The sequence below is a fragment of the Xenia sp. Carnegie-2017 genome, unplaced genomic scaffold, assembly GCF_021976095.1.
Source record: "Xenia sp. Carnegie-2017 unplaced genomic scaffold, XeniaSp_v1 HiC_scaffold_39, whole genome shotgun sequence".
Lineage (NCBI taxonomy): Eukaryota > Metazoa > Cnidaria > Anthozoa > Malacalcyonacea > Xeniidae > Xenia > Xenia sp. Carnegie-2017.
The window spans coordinates 154,926-178,579 of NW_025813503.1; the positions used below are offsets into that span (position 1 = coordinate 154,926).

General features: G+C 36.6%; 3 protein-coding genes and 1 long non-coding RNA gene across 4 annotated transcripts in view; 1 reads left to right on the forward strand and 3 right to left on the reverse strand.

The window, feature by feature from the left end:
• LOC124455373 (protein sidekick-2-like) overlaps positions 1–1,420 on the reverse strand; it is a 7,259-nt gene extending 5,839 nt beyond the window's left edge. The window contains exons 1-3 of the mRNA XM_047006024.1: positions 1,335–1,420; positions 492–797; positions 94–396 (exon numbers count right to left, since the gene is read on the reverse strand). Of these exons, the coding sequence (XP_046861980.1) occupies positions 94–396; positions 492–797; positions 1,335–1,377 (652 nt within the window). The 5' untranslated portion in view covers positions 1,378–1,420. The remainder of the gene's footprint in view (positions 1–93; positions 397–491; positions 798–1,334) is intronic.
• On the reverse strand, positions 1,418–11,768 carry LOC124455361 (protein sidekick-2-like). Its single transcript, XM_047006014.1, has 11 exons — positions 11,594–11,768; positions 8,291–8,569; positions 7,662–7,967; positions 7,194–7,264; positions 5,827–6,061; positions 4,890–5,198; positions 3,966–4,268; positions 2,981–3,384; positions 2,248–2,485; positions 1,603–1,718; positions 1,418–1,522 (listed from the first exon to the last, which is right to left on the reverse strand). The coding sequence occupies exons 1-11, from the start codon at positions 11,766–11,768 to the stop codon at positions 1,418–1,420; spliced, it is 2,541 nt and encodes an 846-aa protein (XP_046861970.1).
• A 2,452-nt stretch (positions 11,769–14,220) lies between these two features.
• LOC124455379 (contactin-4-like) lies at positions 14,221–20,777 on the reverse strand. Its single transcript, XM_047006030.1, has 5 exons — positions 20,586–20,777; positions 18,820–19,125; positions 15,584–15,865; positions 14,797–14,908; positions 14,221–14,349 (listed from the first exon to the last, which is right to left on the reverse strand). The coding sequence occupies exons 1-5, from the start codon at positions 20,692–20,694 to the stop codon at positions 14,286–14,288; spliced, it is 873 nt and encodes a 290-aa protein (XP_046861986.1). The 5' UTR covers positions 20,695–20,777; the 3' UTR covers positions 14,221–14,285.
• On the forward strand, positions 19,692–23,595 carry LOC124455383. The gene is made up of 3 exons (XR_006951821.1): positions 19,692–19,703; positions 21,734–21,737; positions 23,316–23,595. It is a non-coding gene; the product is annotated as an uncharacterized LOC124455383 (long non-coding RNA).
• Positions 23,596–23,654: the final 59 nt, after the last annotated feature.

Consider the following 23,654-nt stretch of genomic DNA (forward strand, 5'->3'; position numbering starts at 1 on the left):
TTGCCACTGATAAATAATGCTTTCCATTATCATTAAAAAGCAACATCATCTATCAACGAACAATGGCATGTGAATTAATTTGGCATCACTTACATTTACTCAATGTCCTCACAAAAGGCGATGGAAGACTAGGGAGACTGTCCCCAGCATCGTTGGTCGCCGTGATTTCAAAGCTGAAAAGTTGACTAGATTCTAGTCCCCAGACAACCGTTTGCTTTGAGTCACCAGAGAGGGGTTTCGGATATCTTTCCCATGCTCCTTCTCCTTTGCGGTATTGCAGGGTGAAATATCTTATTGGCTGGTCGCGACGTTTACCAACAGCCCATCTAACCAGAATCGAGCGCCATGTGATATGGGAATCTTTGATTGGTAAAATGAGGGGTCTAGACGGCTTTTCTGAAATTAAACAATGTCAAAATTTTAAATTCAAAGGATGGATATTTTCAATTCGTCAATGTGAAATCCAGGGAAACAGAAAATATTTATCCTACCGTCAATGTTTCCACCTTGAGTTGTGAATATTTGTCCCACAGCTTTTTCTCCCCAACCTCCACCGACAGTGAATGCAGCAACTTCGAAGATATAGTATCTTTCACGGGAGAGATCAATCACCGTGTCAGTGTATTTTGTTCCAACGAGCGAAGGCCTAACGATAGGTGGGGATGCATCGTCACACAATCGATATGAGACTCGATACTTTGTTATATTGCCTCCTGTCATTTCCGGTGGTCCCCAATTCACAACAACAACAGAGGGAGTTATGGTCGGGAAGCGCAACTGGCTGGGAGGTCCAGGTTCTAGGATGAAAATCATTTTATGATCGATCAACATGTAGTCTCTTAAGGAAATGTTTTCCTTTGACGTTTTGTCAATAATTCATTTGTCAATGTTAAGAAAGAACACATGAAGAAAACTTTGTTTAGAAAATATTCGCTATTTCCGTTGTTCCCACAAATTTTCCTCTCCCCAACGTGGAAACTGAAATTGTTTTTTCGATTGCTTCCATAATTTCTATCAAATTCAAGACAATTTGATATTATGCTGAAAGGTGAATTTCTCAATGTTTTCCAGTTTTTGTAAAACAACCAAAAACTACACGGAAACAACCGAAAACGTGACGGAAACGACCGACATCGTCAAGAAAAATAAACTATCCATGGATAGAAAACCAAAACATGTACGGAAAACAACCAAAAACTGAACGGAAAGCAACCTAAAAAAGAACGACAAAGCCAGGAAGGTAAAGTAGTCACTAGAGTAGAATAACTTTTTTAATGAACCAAAAAACACTTACACCGCTTCCTACAAATGCCTAAACTAAGGTGTGCACTTACTGCTTTCCAACGTCATAGGATAAGGTTTAAGCCTGTCACTCATCTTGCCATCTCCAATTCGGGTATAAGCAAGAATTCTTATATCATACTTGGTAGCCCAGCAGTTTCTCCAGTGTGTACTGTTTCACATTGTTCACGTTGATTTCCTTGAATTCTTGAGGCGCGTACTTCACTAGACGGTAAAATATCTGCAAGAAAACCATAAAAGAAAATACTTGCATGAAAACAGCACAATGTGAAAAATTCTCTTAATTATTCTTAAAGGTACCTTATATCCAAGTATAACACCATTTCTTCTCTTTTCATCTACGTCATCCCAGGTTAATGAGATACTCGATCCGGATTGGGCAATGGCCCGAATCTTTGAGGGCGGGAGGTCAGGTACTTGTATAATAAAACAAAAAAGAAGATATCTCATAAGATTATTCAGAAAATTTGAAATCTATAAGCTAACATTCATCTGCAATTGGCAAACAACCGACACCATTTGTTAAAATGTTAGTATCGCTAATAATGGCGTTTAAGATGATATCCAGAGACGAAATAAATATTCAAGGAAATAGGAAAAAAGCTAAAGAAAACAAACCAAAATGATTTTGTTATGTACAATAGAAGAATATATAAGTGTATAAATGAAAAGATGCTGAATTTAAAGATGCCAAATAAGAAGCTTTAAGAAAAACCAAAAAGAATACATACGACCGTATCGCATCGTATACAGCTTTATTTGTTTGCTCAGGATCCAGTGGCAATTTACGGAAACTGACCTCAACATTTTTCAATGAGCCCTGCTCAATCATATCTGGGGTGGGACTCCGCGATAAAATGGGAGCCCGCGATAAATTTCTCGTGCCCCTACTCCGCTCTTATCCAAATTCCACCCCCCCATATCGACAAAAGAAGCATAATTTACCATGTTCCTGTGTTTGACCGATGACAACAGGAGTTCTAGGACTTTCACCGCGCTCGTTGACGGTCTTCATCGTTATTTCGTACTTGGTAAATTTACTTAAGGAAAACAGTCTTCTTTGTCGTGCATTTCCACGAATTCCGCTCTGTACAAACTTTGTAAAATTATTTCGTTCACCCTGCTCTTGAAGTTCGATCGTATACTTGATAAAGGGGCTGTTCCAAGTCTCTCGTGGGGGAGGCTAAAAAAAACATGGAGTTTTTGCTTACACAATAAATCCTATAAGGTGAGATATTACATCAATGATTCAGGTGATTGAAACAGGGGTCAGTTAGTAAAATTGACAGCACACACTGTGTATTGTCGGGTTTAAAGAGTTTTCAACTGCTCTACTGAATGTGTTTAGCTTTTCAAGTTGTAAATGTTTAAAATCTCACAGGCAATGCAGACATGTTCGGTATACGTTTAAAAAATTTTCTTAAAGGGTGCCAAAAGCTCGCGGTGTACTTTGCAAAGAAAGAAATTTGAAGTACTCCACAACAGCCAGCTAGTTTCAGTCCTGCTATATAAATTTCAGATCAACATCAATATCCATTCCAAAGGAAATCTTATGTTTTCACAGTGAGCAAACACATTAAATTCACATAGCAGAACTGGTTAAAAAAAATCGTTTCAATGTCAATATGTAAAGCATCGTAAAGAAAAACTGGAGTCCAGTTAAAAGTCGCAAACTCACCGTCCACGTTAATGTCAACTCCCCAGGATAGCGTGGGGGGTTAACTCGTAGGTTCAATGGTGGTGACTCGGGTGCTGCTTGCTGTGTCGTGATTTCCCCCGATATTGCACTGAAGTCACTAGCAGCAACCTTATTCCAGGCTTTTACTCGGAAACGATATGTCGTGAATGGCCGTAAGCTCTCGATGATCACCGGTGGGAGATTGTGATATTTGTATGGATTAATGACAACGAGCGCGTCAAACCACAAGGAGTCGCGATTGTTTTTAAAGCCGGTTTCATTGTTCCCTTGAACGAGGTACTTCGTGATAGGCGAATTTCCTTTGAATCCCTCGCGCCATGTTAGCTTAAGTGTCGTAGCGTTGGTTTCAAGGGAACGAAGATTGCTTGGAGGCCCAGGTTGAACTGCAAAAAAAACAAAATGAAAATTAATGAAACACAACATTCAGTTCCTTTACTTAAATGAATGTCACCCTGTTTATGGAGAGCACGCCAAGCATATGTCCGTATAACAAAGCTCACTCATACTCACGCACATTGAGTGCGCAAAAAAAATCACACTCTATTTAATGATTGGCAAAGTCATTTCTCCATCTAAGGCAGGATTTTCTCCGAGATATTTCAAATCAAGCAATTAGTTGAGTGAAATTGCGGTCTTCGAATAATTATGAAGTGATTTCAAAGCTCTACTCATTTTTGTTTTTATCTAATTCACTTATAAAAACACGGCGCGCAGTGAGCCTGTGAATTGTTATTTTAAGATGGAACTCTAATTTCACTGCCATTGTGCAAGCCACAGCTAAAGTATAGCACGTAAAAAAGCGGTGGCAAATTCTTTAATGAAAACAATTATTTAAATATTAATAATAACAAACTCATAAATAAAAATAAATGATCAAAAATATTAATTAATTTAAAAAAATTTCAGCATACTTAAACATTTTTAAAGGCAACAAATAATCGATTGTGTATGTTAATTAACAAACCTGCCACATCTTGAGTACGTCCTTGAATTTTTGCCGACTTGCTGACGCCAGCATTTGTCTTTGCTGCAACCTCAATTATATAACTCGATCTAGAGTCTAAATTTGTGATGCCAGCCTGAAGGGCATTACCCGCAACCTCATCAGTCATTGGATTACCGATCCGCGTACCGTATTGATCAACTTTCCAATACTTAACCGTGTAGCCAATAAGAACGCCGTTCACTTCACGTGGTCGTAACCAGTTTACGCTAATTGTATCAGAGAATTGATCGACGATCTGCAACCGTTGCGGAGCACTGGGAACTAAAATGAAACGAGCCGAATTTTGTTGATGTATGTTGACAAGGCTAATTATTAAATCTGGACCAAAGCGTATAAGACGTAACATAACGAATGCATTGAAAAGTTGAAGAATCCAAGGATAGTCATTGGGCTGAATATGAAACTGATTGTTCTTCGAATAAACATGCTATACATGCATCAAGCTCAAATTTACACTTGTTATGACGTAACACAATTTTACACTTGAATGGAGGTATAATCTCTAATATTAACTTAATGGTGTTATGACCTTTAGCCAAGTGTAGAAAGATAACCCCGGTTGATATAGCAGCTTCAAATTTTGGCTGTAGGTGGCTTATCAACTGTAGTCAATGAGGATAGCGTGTTTTCACACCTGACGTCACAGTGACGTCGATAGAAACGCACTAGAGAGCTGAAGTGTAGCAAAATCGCGGCAAATTGTTTCGGCCACAGTTAAACTATACTTGATAAATGAATGTGAGACACTCTATAAAGTACCTTACTATCCCATGTACTCCAAATACAACAAGTAAGAAAAACACGCGAGACACTCAATAAAGTACCTTACTATTCCATGCATTTTTAATGCAGCATGCAAAAAGAGCTGAGAGAACCACCTACCATCTTCTGTTGTCCTAACTTGTACTTCATTCGAGTATGAGCTGCCCCCAACACTATTCTTCGCACTTACGGAGATGATGTATTGAGTGGAAGTCTTTAGATTTGTCACATTATGTACTTGGGTGAACGTTGAGGGATCGCGAGATGCAAATAGCCGTTGTTCACTTTCAGTATTAAACTCACGCACGAGAACAGTATACCCAGAGAGTTGTCCGTTCCAGTCCTGTTGAGGTGGGTCGTCCCATTGCAGTAGTACAGAACGAGACGAGACGTTTAGTACGAGGAGATTTCGGGGAGGGCTGCTGGGAACTGAAAAAGAATAAGTTTTAGTTACAAGAAACAATGACATTTTCCATAAGTTTGTATCGTGTGTGGATAATTTCCCAAGCTTATCGGGAATTTTTCCAGACTTTTGATGTGTCTGACAACCTTGACTAACTTTAGTCAAAATACTCCGCCATTGAGTTAGTCCACTGAACTAACTCTTAGTTAGAACACAACAGATCTGCTCATATATCAAAATACTAATCTTCGTTTTCATTAACTGGATATACATAAAAAATAAATTTGGAGAAATGCTACGCGATAATAATGTACAAACAAAGAATCTCATCCGATAGTAATATAAATCAAATGTGAAAAAAAGCACTACCTCTTGGTGAAAGTTAATGATTTGACAATTTTTCGGAATCCTTAATAAAAGTTTATTAAAATCGTACGCAGGGTGAAACTACAACGGAGAGTGGGGCCGGGGGGGTGTTAAATATTCATAGATTCAACTCTGCCTGGCTGGTTTCCTTTGATAAAGGTTTGTATTGTATCGTTTCATCGTTTAACATATTTCTTTTTTTGTGTTGTTTCCCTTGTTTATTTTAAGAATAGTTTTCAGGCCCCTTTGTCTATCCAGATAACTTACAAAGATCAATGACCAACTTACCTTCTTCTTTAGTTCGAAGCACAACTGGATCACTGAATGGGCCACCCCCAGCGTCGTTAAACATCTGAACTTTAACTTCATACCGTGAGTTAGAAAACAGATTTTGAATCAAGTATTTCCTCTTGCTTGCAGGCGTTGCTCTATGTGTGGTGAATGTACCAGACTTGACGCCAGCGTGCTTCCATGATACGTAATACCCACGTAGCACACCATTGTGGGTATAGGCAGGTGGTGCCTACATAATGCATTAAGTAATGAAGTAAGCAACTGATACATTGAAAAGAAAAAAAATGTTGAGTTCTTATGTACCATCCTCACTATGACATAAGTATAACGAGATCAAATACATTGATTTCTTATGTACTATCCTCACTATGACGTAAGTATAAGGAGATCAAGTACATTCATTTCTTATGTACCATCCTCACTATGACGTAAGTATAAGGAGATCAAGTACATTGATTTCTTATGTACCATCCTCACTATTATATAAGTATAAAGAGATCAAGTACATCGATTTCTTATGTACCATCCTCACTATGACATAAGTATATAGAGATCAAGTACATCGATTTCTTATGTATCATCGTCACTATGATATAAGTATAAAGAGATCAAGTACATCGATTTCTTATGTACCATCGTCACTATGATATAAGTATGAAGAGATCAAGTACATTGATTTCTTATGTACCATCCTCACTATGACATAAGTATAAAGAGATCAAGTACATCGATTTCTTATGTACCATCCTCACTATGACATAAGTATATAGAGATCAAGTACATCGATTTCTTATGTACCATCCTCACTATGACATAAGTATAAAGAGATCAAGTACATCGATTTCTTATGTACCATCCTCACTATTACATAAGTATAAAGAGATCAAGTACATCGATTTCTTATGTACCATCCTCACAATAACATAAGTATAAAGAGATCAAGTACATCGATTTCTTAGGTACCATCCTCACAATGACATAAGTATAAAGAGATCAAGTACATCGATTTCTTATGTACCATCCTCACAATGACATAAGTATAAAGAGATCAAGTACATCGATTTCTTAGGTACCATCCTCAAAATGACATAAGTATAAAGAGATCAAGTACATTGATTTCTTATGTATCATCCTCACTATGACATAAGTATAAAGAGATCAAGTACATTGATTTCTTATGTACCATCCTCACAATGACATAAGTATAAAGAGATCAAGTACATTGATTTCTTATGTACCATCCTCACTATGACATAAGTATAAAGAGATCAAGTACATTGATTTCTTATGTACTATCTCACTTTGGCATAAGCATGAAAAAATGCAATTACATCGTATATGTAACCTCAGCTATCGCTCACCTCCCAGGTAACCTCAATGCTAGTTTTCGTTCTTGAAAGTCCTCTAACTTGTTGAAGCTTATAAGACGGAGCTAGAAAAGTGGAGACAGGTGATATTATACAAATTGCATTACACTTTTTCGTAAAATCGTGATTGCCGTCATGGTATAAATTATACAATACACAAGGCAATTTTTGACAGTCTTCTCTATAGGCAAGAAATGTCTTACTAAGGAAGAGTTCCAATGGAAATTAGACTCTTCCCCTGAAAGTGACCTTCGGCCAATATGGGCTTATTTTGTGAACGATCTAATTGTAGTTAAGATCTCACTCAGAGACAAATCTTATGATAATTGGAGTGAGTGAAATAACAACAATCTGTCTTCCTGATGTGATCGAATACAATTCCTGTATACTTAAGCATAATTCCTACATATGGCTAATGAGATGAATAAATCTAGGGATGCGATCTCATGTTCAGTGGCCTACCTGCTTCGCGAGTTTTAATTTGTTTTGAGTAAAAGCTCCAAGGACTATTTCCGACTGAGTTGACAGCTCTAATACGAAACTGATAGTACGTGTTGGGAGCAAGGCCTGGAACTTGGTATCTCTTGATTATTCCAGACACTATCACATCATTCCTCAAGGTTCTCTCTGTCCCATTTACCGGCACTTTAATGCCAATTTTAAAATGACGTATTGCACTGTTGCCATCGTCACCGGCACTCCATTGTAGGACGACTGAATCAGGGCGTATGTCGGACACTTTCGGAGCAGTTGTTGCAAAAGGAGGAGCTGAAAGGAAAAACTCGCGTGATATGGAAGCACAAAACGTCACCACTTAATTACTCATTTGTCTAGGCATTGAGAAAATGGGCACTTATCTAAAGATGGATCATAAGATTTTCCACTGAAGGTAGGCTACAAAATAGAAGGATGCATCCATGCAATTTTAACATTAAAATATTTGACAAAACTTTAAAGCATTTAGAATCTTTGATGTTGCATCACATGGTGTAGATATTGAGAATTATCAAGCATTGTATACAATAACTTTATTTGGTAACAACGTTCAGATCTACTGGACAAACATATCATAGCAGGAAACCAAAACGTACCTTGAACTTTCAGTTCGATAGTGGTCGAGTAATCGCCGACAGACGATGATGAATCGCAACGATAGACACCATTATCCCTTTGGAACACACCACGTATAGTGAGCCGACCTTCGCTGTCAATGCTGCGTCTTGAGTCATCTCTAAGTATCTGCTGACCTCTAAAATACCAACGATACGTGACGTTGACTTTCTTATCATAACGGACACCACAGTAGAGATATGGATGGTTGCCTAAGGACGCAAACACCGTGACGGACTTATTTACGACAACGGTCGGAGCTGGAGAGAGAAAGAAATGTGGTCACATATCTGTTTTCTTTTTCAAGAGATGCATGTGTGCGTGCATGTGATACCTTACCCTACGTTTCCTGTAGGTTTGCAAACGGCGCAAAAAGTAATAGAACTGGATTGCGTTTATACTGCACCGGAGAGGAATTGTTTGAAAACTTCACTTTTTATGGAGCGATATGACCACACTTTCTAAACGTGGTCGAACAAAAACGGAGCGCTACGCAGTGTCGTGTGAACAGCCAGCAGTTGATATTTTGCTGTTTTTGAGATACCAGTTCTCTTCAATTCGTCACGCGTTGTGGTGCATAATTGAAAATGGTGAACATTGTATGTTTTGGAAAGCTTTCAATGACAAATTCCGTTGTAATTTTACAAATCAACGTCTTTTATGACTTATGACTACAGTTATAAAAATCTAGCAATGTGAAGACGAAAAATGACGTCATTTTATCACAAAAAACTAACGAATTTTGACACTTGACGGCAAGAGACATTATGTGAAAACATGGCAAAACTGGAATTCAACGGGTAAACGCAGTCAAATTTTACGGTCACTTCTTCGCTTCGAAGTAGTGTAAACGTGGTCGTAGCTCATGTGCTGGCGTGAATACGTTTGAACCAGAACACAAACAACTTTTTCCTTTGATAGTTTAAAAAATCTTTAAAGCGACACATGTTTCACATGTTTCTTAATGCTTGTAATCTTCCTAAAGCTTCGTAATCTTGACTATTCTTATGAATTAGTTCTGGTTGTTTTCATATGCAAGATATTAAACTGAAAAATTTTTGTTTTTCTTAATACTTTCCTGTTGTTAAAGAAATTCTCAGATTTCCAATGAAACAAGATAAAAGTAATTAAAGAGCATGACTTAATTGGATTGAAATCTCTCATTAGCTTCGTGTTTAGCTTTAGCTTTACGGTGATAGAAGTTTTAAGTTCACTTTTGGTGAGCATTTTATCTACTTTTGTATTTCTTTCTGGTTACGCATTTGGTGCACACAGATTCTTAAATCAAGACGTGAATTTTAATTAATATCACGATCCTTAACTAAGACGTGATTCTTAAAGTGCCGATAAAACGAAAATTTTGCAAGTTAAATTATGTTTGCAACGATCAGAACTTTTGAAATGACAATGCACTTTCTAAAACAGTAAATGCACTTCTGTTTTTATTCTCGTGACATTGCGTTTTTGTTATTTCAATTAATCCAACTTGTGACGTCATATTGCATAATGGCTCCCACAATGTTTCAAATACTCTTCAGTTTCGTGACAACTTTAGGTTGATACCAGTAGGCAACATTTTTTACCATTAGCAACATCACAATGAAGGGAACTCTGTCTTTGTGAAGTAAAGTATAGGTAAATATACCGAATAATTTTAGTTCTCATTATGCAATGTGACGTCATAAGTTAAATAAATTGGACAAAGCAAGAACCTCAACAAGTAAAGAATGAAAAGTGATATGCATGAAATGGTTTAGAATGTCCACTGTCATTTTAAAATATCTCTTCAATAAAAGTATTACTCAGATAGCAAAAATTTTGTTTCATAGGCACTTTAAGACAATCCATGAATATAATTCTTAAGTTAACATTTTATCAATGGTAGGGTAGAATTGTGATCAGATAATGGATTCTGGGTTTTTCGAAAATCGAAATGGAATTACGTACAATCACAAACACGAGAACAACCTATAGTCAAACTCATAAATTGTTAACGTAACAATGTAAAGTTGTTCGGTTTTAGATAATGTAAAAAACATGTGCTCTCCTATTTAAAGATCCTAAAGTTGGGCCTAAACATTTCCCGACACTGCAAGATAACGTCTTGCACATTTTTGCCTTTTCTAAAAGATTCGTGTTATAGATATCAATCAAAATCATTTTATTACCTGACACACTCTCTCCAACTCTTACAAATTTTGCTCAAATTAATCAATGTCTTATCTTTCACATTCGCGCCATCCAATTTTCGTTCCCATTTATGCATTTTCACCATTGCTCTCACCATTTGCTCTCTGACAAGCTCTCACCATTCCATTGCTCTCTGACATCTCTCATTCACCATTTGCTCTCACATTTCTCTTTCCATTCCATTCACATTCCTTCCATTCCATTCCTTCCATTCACCTTCCTTCCATTTCATTCCATCCCTTCCATTCCTTCCATTCTCATTCCATTTCTTCCATTTCGATCATTCCATTCCATTCCATTCCATTCTATTCAATCCATTTTCTCATTCTCATTTATCTGACATTCTCCATTTCTCATTCTAATCACCATTTTTCTCATTTAATCTCTTTCATTTATCTCATTTGTCTACAAAACCTGTTCTGACGCTTCTGTTGCTCATGACAATCTCACTTGCAACTCTGAACAATGCTCCATTCTTCCATGCGACAATTCTGATGTTTGCTCTCAATGATGACTCACCATTTGCTCTCTGACAATCACCATTTTTACTCTCTGACGCCTCCTCACCATCTCACGACGTTCTCTCTGACACTCTGACAAGCTCTCACCATTTTTTCTGACAAGCTCACATTTTTCTGACATCTCACCATTTGCTCGCTTCTCTGATTCTGCATCTGGCACAAGGTCTCATCATTTGCTCTCTGACATTCTCACCATGCGACCCGTCGCCTACTACTCTGAGAAGCATTGCTACAATTATTTCTAATAAACTCTAACCGTGCCTGAAATACTTTGACTTTCCTGGGACATGTTTTTATGCATTATACATTCTTATTCCCTCCTAATTAGTAATACATACATCGTTACACTACGACACATCGTGTGCCTTTATTTGCTTAAAGTACTTGTGATCCAAAATAACCTTCTCGTATCCCATCTTATGATCATCCTATACATTAGTTCACAGCTTTCTACGGTAATTTTATCCAATGAAAAAATGAAACTTTTCTTACGCAGTTCCCTTTTCGGCCACCCCATGAAATCTAAAATCGTGTTCATTCTGTAATTCGAGTCCGAAAATTCAATACACTCACCAACTAGTTCCAATCTTCCAAAAGATTTGTGAGCGTCCGCTGGGTTCGGGCCATTCGAAGCCACGCAGGCGTATTGCCCAGCGTCACTTGCTCGCACTGTTTGGATTATGTAAGTTCCATTCTTACCATTATTACGAGGGTTGACAGACGGAAGTTCGTTACCGTTTTCTCCCATTTATACGTTATTGGTGGAGAGCCCCTGGCTCTGCATTCTATCTTGGCAGTACGGCCAAGTACGGCATACACGACGGTCCATAGTAAATATAAGGCGCCGAGCCTACGAAATTAAAAGTATGGGAAAAGCATAAGCAATTCCACTAAATTCTAATACAATAATAAATGAAATGAGGTGAAAAGAACTTAAACATACACATTACTAATAGAAAACTACCGAGACAAATGACCGTTATGTTTTTCTGCCATACAGCAATGGGTGCAAAACATTGAAAAGAATATAATAACTGTTACGTCATGTCAAAATTTGAAACCAAACATTCAACTAGTCCCAATCTTTCCAGACGCCGTCCAAAGAAAGTTCAATTACGACGTTTAGCTAAAAAACACTTTACCCTAAACACGCCTGTGTGGGGATAAAATCTGGCTTCATCTATGTAAAGGCGTGTTTATCTAAACGTACTGCAGCATTACAGTTACATATTCATTGACTTTAAACGAATTTCAGAAATCACAGGAAGACTTCAAAAACGTCCAAGTGAGGTTCAAATCGTTTCAACAAATTTCACGTTATAGAAATGAAGATACATACAGAGTTGATGAGAGAAATAAAGGGAGTATGGCCCAAGACTCCAAACCATTAGTCCAGCTGTTGCTTATTTGTCAAACATTTTTCAAACGTGAATCAGCAAAGAGCACTGTCCCAAACAACCACAAACGAATTAAATGCAATTTCTGATGCGCGCTGTTTTAATATTTACAGGCTAAGTGAACAGGTCACGTTGGCCTGCATAGAGGTAGAGAGTGCCGTAATTGCTCGCACACCAGCAAGTGCTCGTCCATTGAATACGAAGGCAAACCAAGTTAAGATTTTTCTGATCCATCAAAAGAATGGTCTTTGTATTTCTCATGTGCTGACTGTCAGTGACTGACTCGCCATGAAATTTGCCATGGTTGGCGAACATTTGGAAAAAATGAATTTCACAGGGCGTATGTAAATATCAGGGACAAAATTTAGCTTTCCAAACTGAACATCTTCCATTCTTAGGAAAATGACTTGGAGAAGGTTTAATAGTAAGGTGTAAACGTCAGGTTAGCCGTATTTGTTATCTGGTTCTAACTTCATTGTATTGTGTGTACAGGAAATGTGTGGGTGTCAATTGTTTATTGTCATTGTGAATTAGTGTGAAGTGTAATGTTTTTAGTTGTGATGTGTGATTTGTGTGATGTTTGTTGTGATGTGTTGTGTCGAAACGTCAGTCAACAACAACAAAAACAGTCCTTCTCAGGACTATACCAACCTAGACGATCTACATTTACAAACATGTAACGATACTCCCGGGTTCAAAGCATTTACTTTAGTAAAGTGTCTTTCAATATTTTGCAAGTCCGGACGTATGGTTGCAAAGAAAAAGCTCGAAAAAGATCCAATGCAATAGCGTGCTTATTCATAACACTTACCAACAACATTGACGGAGGTATACGCCATATTACGTCCGCCAGTGTTAACTGCGAAGCATTGATACATCCCACTATCCGTGCCTTTCTTCAATGCCGTTACATTCAGAGTGAAGTTTCGGTAATCAGTAAACACCCTTGACGTCATACGTGTCCGAGAATTTTGCGACAATTTCACACCATTTCTGTACCAGTTGAGAGAGAAACCAAAGTTACTAAACATTCCAGTTACCATACATGTCAGCGTTATGTAGCTTCCAATGTAGCCGATTTGATTGGTCGGTTCAATGGCTTTAATAACAGGTTGCTCTGCATATACAATGCAATAAACGTAGGATTAATACACACAACATTTTTTTGTGCAACATCTTCAGTGTGACATAAGTATAATGAGATTAAGTACATTAACTTCATATGTACCATCCTCACTATGACATAAGTATAAAGAGATCAAGTACATTAATATCTTATGTAATTTCCTCACTATGACATAAGTATAAGGAGATCAAGTACATTCAATTCTTATGTACCATCCTCACTATGACATAAGTATAAGGAGATCAAGTACATTAATTTCTTGTGTACCATCCTCTCTATGACATAAGCATAAGAAGATCAAGTACATAGATTTCTTATGTACCATCCTCACTATGACATAAGTATAAGAAGATCAAGTACATTAATTTCTCATGTACCATCTTCACTATGACATAAGTATAAGGAGATCAAGTACATAGATTTCTTATGTACCATCCTCACTATGACATAAGTATAAAGAGATCAAGTACAATGATTTCTTATGTACCATCCTCACTATGACATAAGTATAAGGAGATCAACGCACAACTACGAAAAGTAACTGTCATACTCTACATTCACGAGTTGTTAAGTCATTTTACTACTATACATCATCTCACATCGTGATATCATATCTTACCAATAACAGTCAGGGTTGCTGTTGGAAAATTGCTACCAGTTGCTCTACTATAGGCACATTGATATATTCCACTATCATGTTTATTTAAGTTCTTAATCGTGAGCCTTTTGTTGTGATCGGAAATTACATATTTCGGACTTTTACCAAACGGCGATCTCCTTTCTTCCACGTGATCACGGGCATTGGACTAAAAACAAAGATCTACCTCTAGGTACATTTACGAAACACGTCTTGATTTATTCGCCCTCCCCCCAGGATTGAAATAACACGTTTCATCTTCGGTGAATGAATTCTTGGGAACTTAAGCACGTGGAAGGTGGATACAAGTTTGAATCGGGGAACTTCACATGTGGAAGGTGGATACAAGTTTGAATCGGGGAACTTCAGCATGTGGAAGGTGGATACAAGTTTGAATCGGGGAACTTCAGCATGTGGAAGGTGGATACAAGTTTGAATCGGGGATCTTCAGAATGTGGAAGGTGGATACAAGTTTGAATCGGGGAACTTCAGCATGTGGAAGGTGGATACAAGTTTGAATCGGATGAACTTCAGCATGTGGAAGATGGATACAAGTTTGAACCGGGGATTAAAAAATGTACAAATGTACTTTAGTAGAATGAAACAAAATACTAACTTTCCCGTAACAAAACATTCAAATGTAGCTTCGCTTTCTCTTTGCAATCCAATTGTCTGACTTCTTGGACCCAACATCGCTGACCCATAGATGTTGCCTGCACCACTGTTGGCTAAACAAAGAAAACAAGCTTTAAGTTGAACTGTAAACAAAACAGAATCCAATTTGTTCTTGGAAATACAAACAACGAGCAATGCATTTCATGCGACGTTCTTTAAATAAGTACGTATGATTATGAACTTGCAAAACTTATTAAGCTATTATATAATAGCAACACCAATACCATGTAGTCTACTACACAAATCCACAAGCCAAACATTATTTAATATGAACAAAACCAAATACACAAGTCTTACGGTCAAAGCACGTGAAAGTTCTGAAAATTCAGAAAACTGAAACTCGAAAAAGGTTGAACAGAAAAATAGCGTACATTAACTCTACTTAAAAATTTCGATGGACTGAACTAGTCCTAAAGGCTTAAAAAGGGTCACTACATACACCACCAAATCAACTTGTATGAATCCATTATTGTACGACAATGAAAGCTATAATCTTCGCGTTATAAACTTTTAGGCCGGAGTCATTTTGGAGGGTTTTGAGCAAATTTTTGAAAAAAGTCAAACTTTTTATTGAAAATGTATTGAGTCGTTTTGATTGGATAATTGACGTTCTGCAATAAGTACAGAACACACCGGTGAGCAAAATAATCGTTTTAGACGAAAGTGCCAAAATTAAAAAAAGATTACTTAAGCAAAAAGGTTAGTAGCGTGACGTATTACATACGTACCTGACACTTGCAAAGTAATTGTTTCCCTAGATTGTGTTAAGGAGCCCAGTTGCATTTCCACCGTATACTCCCCTGCATCACTAGGGCTCAACATAGCAATATATATGTCGCCTTTTTCTGACACGCTTATCCGTTCATTCTCAGCAATTGCTTCGTTATTGAATTTCAATATAAACCGTGGTTTTGGATATATGGAATGAGTATAATCGGTGAACACGTATTTCCATCCTTCATATTGTGTACCCAGTCTTGTAACGCCTGTTTTCTTGAAACCGCTTACATCTACGAAGTATGAAATAATGGAAACGAGTTAGATCATGCAATATCAATACAATATCCGCGCATATAGCAATGTAACTCAAGCAGTTGGTATTTTGCAATGATTCGAGCGAAAGTTCTTTATCATGAGTTAAAATAACGTGTTTACGAAACGAAAACTTTGATATTTACATTATACTTTTAGTGAACAGAGCATTTTGAAATGTAGCAGACTTTCATTCTCAAGATATTGAACTTTATTGAAGTTAATTTACGCTACTTGCAGCATTAAATGACAACAGCTTGAATAATCAGTTTCATTTGCTGATATGATATTACAGGCAGGCTGAATGCCCTTCGTTGTAAAATATTGATAGTATAAATTATATTTATAATCATACCATTAAGACTGTTGGTGTTCTGTTTACTGGCGTGTCGATCTTTACTAAAAGCATATTTAAAGTCCCGGCATTTATTTATTTATTTATTTAAGGATATTTAGCTACAGAATATAAAACATATTATTAGTGATACTGTTTTTCACATGTGTCATCTTTAACAAACAAGAAATCAATAATAATTGAAATTACTACAAGCTAAATATTTAAAACTAACTAAAATGTTCTTGCAACAGTGGGTTAAAGGTTTAAAGGTCTTCGACGTCCACAAAACTGGTTATATACCTTAGAGCTTGCAAATCGAAAGGATTGTCTAATAAACTCTAGTTTTACTTTAGCCATCCGGAAGTGACTCTGGCGTTTATCACCAATGACAATCCTTGAAAGCATTTTTGGGGCCGATTACATGGAGCAATTTCAGCCCGTGATGAGTTTCAGCCCGTTGGCCGGTTGTGTGAATATGGCCAATTTCAGCCAGGTGTTTGACCCATAGATATAATAAACATAGATTGCTGGCCCAATGAACTCCATATATATATATATATATCCTACCGTACATCCTGTGTCCCAAGTGCAGGAGTCACCATTTTACTATGGTGATAGCCGGGAGGGCACATTGTATATACACTTTGTAACACATTGTATATATTAAAACGAAAATAAAAGCGACAATACATTTTATAGACACAAAATTGAAGCCTAAGCCCTAGTCTCTTGCGCGGTTTGTACGTAAGTTCCAGTCCTTCAAAGTCGAATATTCACGCGGTTTGTACGTCAGTTTCATTCCCCTGAGTGCCAAACATACACGGCCAATATAAATTTGAATACAAATTGCCAAAGCATAAACATATAAACAACATCACGACAAACGACACACGAGGTCAACTCTTCGCAAAAGGTTATTTTTTACAACTGAAACTTTACTACAGTGAGTTCGTTGTAACTTACAACTTGTAACGAGGAAAAGCCAACTGAAAATTACACTGTACGCTAAAAAGACAATGCAATAAGAAAATATGACGAGAAAATATTCAAGCAAAAATTTTTCTTACATCGGAAGGTAAATTTTCAAACGATGTCAGACAGTGTTTGTATTTTTTTGTCATTTCAGTGGATTTAAAGATCTGTTTTTCCGAAGAAAAAAGAAATCTTGAATATCCAGTTTCATAAAAAATATTGAGTTTATAACTCGCATATTTACTTTTTACAGAGCGATTGTCATTTTCATCGATTTTGATAGTGCTTGAAATACTAAATGGTTGTCATCTCAATATCAATAATTGAATATCCTTAAAGACTTTGATATGTTTTAAAGGAAAACCACAGCTTAAGAGCAGATTGACTGTGTATGACAAAAATATATAGTAGCTATATTAAAGATATTTTCATTCTATATGTAAATTTTGTCGAATAAAAATTCATACCAACAAATCCTTTTAGTTTATTTGAAAAACGTAATAATACTATTGCACTGAGGATGATGTAGAATTGAAACATAATTCAAAGGATTTTCTTCGTGAAGATAAAACTGACTAGTAAAATGAAATCAACTGAGGTCAAACTAAAGATCTTGATAACAAAATACAAATTGTTTATAAACACACGCGAGAAACACGAGTGACGACGAGTGATGACGACAAATACTTTTTTGGCTTCAATTTGTGGCTTCAGTTATCGTTCCAGTTATTTAAATCGAGTTCACTGAGCCGGCCATAGCAAATTGAACATTCCTAGATGGCAGCTCAAGCGGGCAAAAAAACTATAATTTGTATTACGAAAATGAGGTTTTCGCATTTTCCGTCTTTGTACCCCTTCTATCCTAGTTCTAGCCACTTTTTGGAAATGAGAGGACATTGTAGAGTTTTGGATGTAAACTTGGATGCATCAAAGGAATAACACGACAAATATTTCTTCGTCAAATTTTACCGAATTGTCACCTGAGTCCAATGATTGTAATTTTGTTGAGTCTTGACATATTCTAGATATTTTCATGACAACGAAATAACAAAAAGTTCAAAATATTGATGTTTCTTGGTTGAATTTCTCATTTAATTCGTAACATGCACCAAAAAGGGCAGAAACAGCCGAAGACCTTATTAGTCAAAACACTTGAGGCTGAGGAGTCTGCCTGTTGCTTTTCACTACCTAAAGAGATGGACTTGTCAAATCTATATTATTTTGAAACTACTTAGTGTATGTGCATAGTAGTGAAGCAGGTTGACTTATTATTTATTTACCTACAGCCGCGCAGTGTGCGTTAGCAATGTAGGTTCTATTATATCTATAGTTTGACCAGGCTGAATCGTCATCAGAAGCAATAGGTACGCAATTACGCATTCGTGAATATTTTAGCTGTGATTTCAGCCTGGGCTGAAACGATTACATGACATATTTTTCAGCCAGGGCTGAAATTGCTCCATGTAAGAGACCCCTTACTAAAGTTCCTGTCGTAATTAATGGATCTTTTCAGACTGAGTCACACTGAGTCAAAAATGAAAAATTTTATTTCAGTATAAAATTTCTATTGAGTATAAAAAGATTTTGTACCCAAATCCCATGACAAAGTGCTTTTCAACTTACATACAAGCTGTAACTCAGCCATATTTGATAGCAGAGAAAATGTGTTGTCAGTAATCAGGCATTGATATTGGCCATTATCACGACTGTAGTCTGATGGGTTGATGTTCAAATCTCCTTGCATGGTTGCCACTATAGGTGACCTGTCTGCTTGCAAAAGTTGGCCATCTTTATACCATTTAAAATACACTCTGTTGTTGCCACGGCTACCTCCAACGCAACTCAGTGTAACTGAACCAGAGTCAATTGCCTGGCCAAGTTGGTCATTCAATGCTGGTCTATTACTGAAAAACAATCCTGGGTGCAATTCTATAGAAATAAAGACAATTTTTTTAAAATTTCATTTAAAAACACACTGTCATACATCCTCATCCGCTTGTGATCATGAGGTCGTTAAAAACTTAGCATGGGGTGGGAGCAATAAGTGCTGAAACCAAGACTTTATACTTTTCATAACTTTTATTACATTTTAAAATGATTGCATTTTTTTGTGTCACACTATTTCATGCTTTGTAATATGTTTGAAATCCACAGTCAGTATGATAATCGGGGCCACTATATAATATCTCATATATATATTGATCTCATTTTCTTCAGACTTCTAACACTTAAAATTCAAGAGTGCAATTTACATGTAATTTGCAAACATAAAATGAATATTATGACACACGACTCTTCTCGAAGAAATATGTAGCCAAACGGCCCAGATTGTTGAATTTAATACGTTTACAATTTAAACCGTTTACAATTAATCATGGCTTTTCATCGCACAACTCGAGAGTAAAGTGAAATCGATTTAGCGGAAAAGCATAAATAAAAACAACTATCGAAGAGAGAATTTTTCTAAATACTTTTTAAGTTTGTAAAGTCATCCGTCAACGCAAAGTGTACAACTTCTCTTACACAATATTGTATAATAATTGAAGCATATCGGTCGCCTGACTGAAAGATATATGACCACGGTTATTGGGACGCGTCTCGAAAGCAGTGACATGTAAAATGTGAATAAAAACATAAAATAGAATCATGTAAAATATTTCTCGAATAAGTACGAAATGTCAATGAAAATTGCTCTAAACATTTATTGTCATCTCCTGGCTGGTTGATTAAACCACTTATTCCACTTAAACCACTTATTGTTTAAGCCACTTATTCAATATTAATTGCGATGGGCATCTTGAGCGTATTTATGGCACATACAAAGTTTTCAAAATAAAAAACACTTGAGAAAAACGACGATTTTTTTGAAAGCAAACATGTTTGACATTATCAGAATGCCATCTACAGTGCAGAATGGTTAGTGTTAAGTAATATGATAAGTAATATGATATGAATAAATTACTTACAATGAATAGGATTATGATCAAACGCTTTCGAATGTGGTATGTATCTCGATTGTCAACATTAGGCAGTGGAAAACACAAGAACTTTGGAAAAACTCCAAGTGAATTGCAATCTTTAAGGAAGGCGACATCAAGTTCAGCCTTGCGTTTCTTAGTTGTAAGCTTTTCATAATTTCGAAAATCCGACAAGGAAACCTTTCCATGATAATTTTGTTGACAATCGAGATACATACCACATTCGAAAGCGTTTAATCATAATCCTATTCATTGTAATTAATTTATTCATATCATATTACGTATCATATTACTTAACACTAACCATTCTGCACTGAAGATGGCATTCTGATAATGTCGAAACATGTTTGCTTTCAAAAAAAATCGTCGTTTTTCTCAAGTGTTTTTCAAAATAAGTTTTACAGCACTTACGTTGTATCGTTCGAGTTGTAGTTACACTGTCTGTATACGAGCTACAAAGATAACCGACGATAAATGCGACTTCCAACTTCAAAAGTATCATTGATGACGATGTTTTCATAGCAAACGAATACTGCTGCTCTTTGTAATTACAAGTTTCTTGTCAAAAACACGTCACAATAAAACGTGTAATTTATAATATAAAACAAATTCCGAAGAAACAAGACATCTTGAGATTGCAAAATATGAATCAAAACAAGACGAGAAGTAAACTGTAAATTTTCGACTTTATTTCAAAGTCATCCTCAGACAGAATGATATTTAAAACCAAACATACACATATATATTTACAACGCATGAAATAAGTAAACGGAAATAAGCAATAGAAATTAAATAGTGTCATATTTACAATGAGTTGGAAGAGGTGTAGTATTACAAAAGGATGATTTGAAACTGCCGACCCGACTGGTAGAATGAGTGTGTTATAAATTAAGAAAAGAGTTGTAATTCTTTGCTAGCCTTAACTCCCGTGTTTAGAAAAGGTTTGTTATTTTTAATGAGTAGTGCTTCAAGAAAAGCAAGAATGTGGTAGTTGTTAGATTTGGTTGAGTGAAGTATTTTATAGTTGTTGAATACAAGGTTTTCTATAGGAGAGGGAGTTCTGGGAGGTGGAGGGAGATCATTGAGTTGTAAGAACTGGTTTTGTAGAGTCGCCAGGAATTGAGCGTTTTCGCACTCAGAGAAAAGCTGGCCAACTGCACTAGAAGAGAGTCTGGTTGCATGTTCTCTGAGCCGTACAGACAGGCATCTTTGTGTCATGCCGATGTAGGTTTTACCACAGCCAGGGCAAGTTATTTCATATATAAGATTACTGCGAGAAAGTGAAGGAAGTTTGTCCTTGTTAGAGACAAAATAGGACAGTTTTTTAGTGTCATAAATAGTAATAAATTTCACCGGTTGAGAAAGATGTTTTTGTATTTTCTTAAAACAGGATTTCAAGAGGAAATCGCCACGCATGCCAAGATAAGGAATACGAACCCAGATTTTAGATAGATTATCATCTATAGAAGAGCGGTTGTCAATGGAAATAGAATCATTGTATTTGGATTTTAGTTTTTTAAACAAAAAGTTTTTAACGCTGTTAGGATAACCGTTCCAAGACATGTAAGATTTGATTATTTCAATTTGATTGTTGAAAAGTGTTTTATTGCTACAAATTTTGAAGGCACGGTGATAAAGAGATTTTACCCATGATATTTTACGATGAAAAGGTTCGAAGTTAGAGAAGTGTGAGTACTGACCAGTGTGGGTGTCTTTTCGGTAAATGTCAGTTCCGTCAACTGAAATTTTTATATCTAGAAAGTGAATTATGCCATTGTGAAATGTATCAACTGTGAATGTGAGATTGGCATCAAAACTACCTCCAGTAGTTTTGATGCCAATCTCACATTCACAGTTGATACAGGATATCCCTCCACCTCATCCTCCTCTATGTCCAGTAAAAGATCTTCCCAAAAAGCAAGAATTCTGCTTTCTACTCTCCATCTATTCGATTCCACCTCGCTTCTACGAACTGAAAATAGATTTCCAAGTACAACTGATGAAAGCTGTTGTTCGTGGAAACACATAACCTTGTGAAATGTGGAAAGGTTGCAAAGAATGGACTCAAGAACACCTAAGCAATTGAGACCGTTACGGAAACTTTCAAACGCAGGCCGAGTCCTACCCAGAATATACCAATAAGCTGTCTCACGTGCAACATCTTTAACATCATCAACACTTCTCATCAATCTCAACGAACCAGATCGCTCTAAAACACTCTATAATTTCTTACTTGCAATTATTTCATTTGCCTCTTGAACTGATTCAGCAGATATTAACTGCTGTATGCCTACTTGCAATTCTAGGTCATACACAGATTCGACAGGTACAACAATTTCACTTGGCCCATTTACAAGTGAATCAAACAAGACTGGATTAAGACAACGAGGGCCAATTCCACAATGAACTATTGCCATAGCAAAAAGTTGCCCTGCATAGAAATATTCTTGTTCTTTCAGAGCCTTAGCGTCAAGAGATAAATACCTTTCTCGCTCCTTTCCACAGAAAAGTTTACCGGATGATACTTTCTCAATAGCTAAAGTAAAGAATTCTCTCATGGGTCCCCTACATCAACAGCGCCCTCTAAATGACCCACGTCGTCGGTGAACTTTACAGAAACCTTTCTATCAGGGAGAAAGATTTCCTTGACATTCCTCGCAATATCCCAGCCCAAATATCACTTTGGCATATGTTGAATTTGGAAATATGCAGTGGATCAAGATTGCCAGCAAGCTGTTGTAAAATTTCATTTAAATCCAAAACCTTTTCTGGTTCAAGCGTATCCTTTGCAGTACTTGTGTCCGAGTCGAGTGGACTTTCTTCATTTTCGGTGACCATAATTTCATCGTCACGTTTATCATGTAAAGTAGCATCATTGACTTTTTCAAATAGCAATGTTCCATACATCATATCTAAGTCTATAATATTATCACGTTCTTCAATAACATGAGTTGTTTCATTACTCTTTTCTATGAAAGTTTCCGTGCTTTCGGGTGGGCATGTTTCATACAATGGTTGGGTTGTTAAATTGCTTGTTTTCGTGTACGTTGAACAGCATGTTTCTTGGTCTGTGACACGAGTCCCTGATGGTGTTTGACTGCTTCGGCCTGTAATACTAAGCGTTGCGTGGCTTGTTGGAAGTGGTGTTGTAGAATTTTTTGGATCTTTCCTAACGTGCGATATGATAGGAAGTGAAGTTAGAAAAATTTTGTAAGCTAAACCTTTTTTAATATGAAGAAGGAAAACACTTTTGAAATAAGATTTCATCCAACTAGTATAGTTTAGCAATGGAATTTTGTCATTTTTTACTGATATAACATGTGTACATCTGAAAGCCATGATGAACAAGGAGAGTTAGGGGTTAGGGGACTGAGAGCTAGCAGTCAATTACAAACAGCAAACCCGAAATACCAAGATAAGAGTAAAGAAAAAGAATGTATAGGTTATTGTGTTCACGCCATGGCAAATTACTACGAGCGA

Bases quoted from the DNA above. Each gene is read 5' to 3' on its own strand.
- LOC124455361 (XM_047006014.1), bottom strand. From the start codon at position 11,768: ATGGGAGAAAACGGTAACGAACTTCCGTCTGTCAACCCTCGTAATAAT. The intron at 4,269-4,889 runs GTAGGTGGTTCT...GTTTCATTTTAG, and splicing joins AGTTAGGACAACAGAAGATG to TTCCCAGTGCTCCGCAACGG. The intron at 1,523-1,602 runs GTACCTTTAAGA...GTTTTCTTGCAG, and splicing joins GTGTTATACTTGGATATAAG to ATATTTTACCGTCTAGTGAA.
- LOC124455379 (XM_047006030.1), bottom strand. From the start codon at position 20,694: ATGAAAACATCGTCATCAATGATACTTTTGAAGTTGGAAGTCGCATTT. The intron at 19,126-20,585 runs GTAAGTGCTGTA...TTATTTCTATAG, and splicing joins TACAACTCGAACGATACAAC to AATTGCACCCAGGATTGTTT. The intron at 14,909-15,583 runs GTACGTATGTAA...TTCTTTGTTTAG, and splicing joins AATTACTTTGCAAGTGTCAG to CCAACAGTGGTGCAGGCAAC.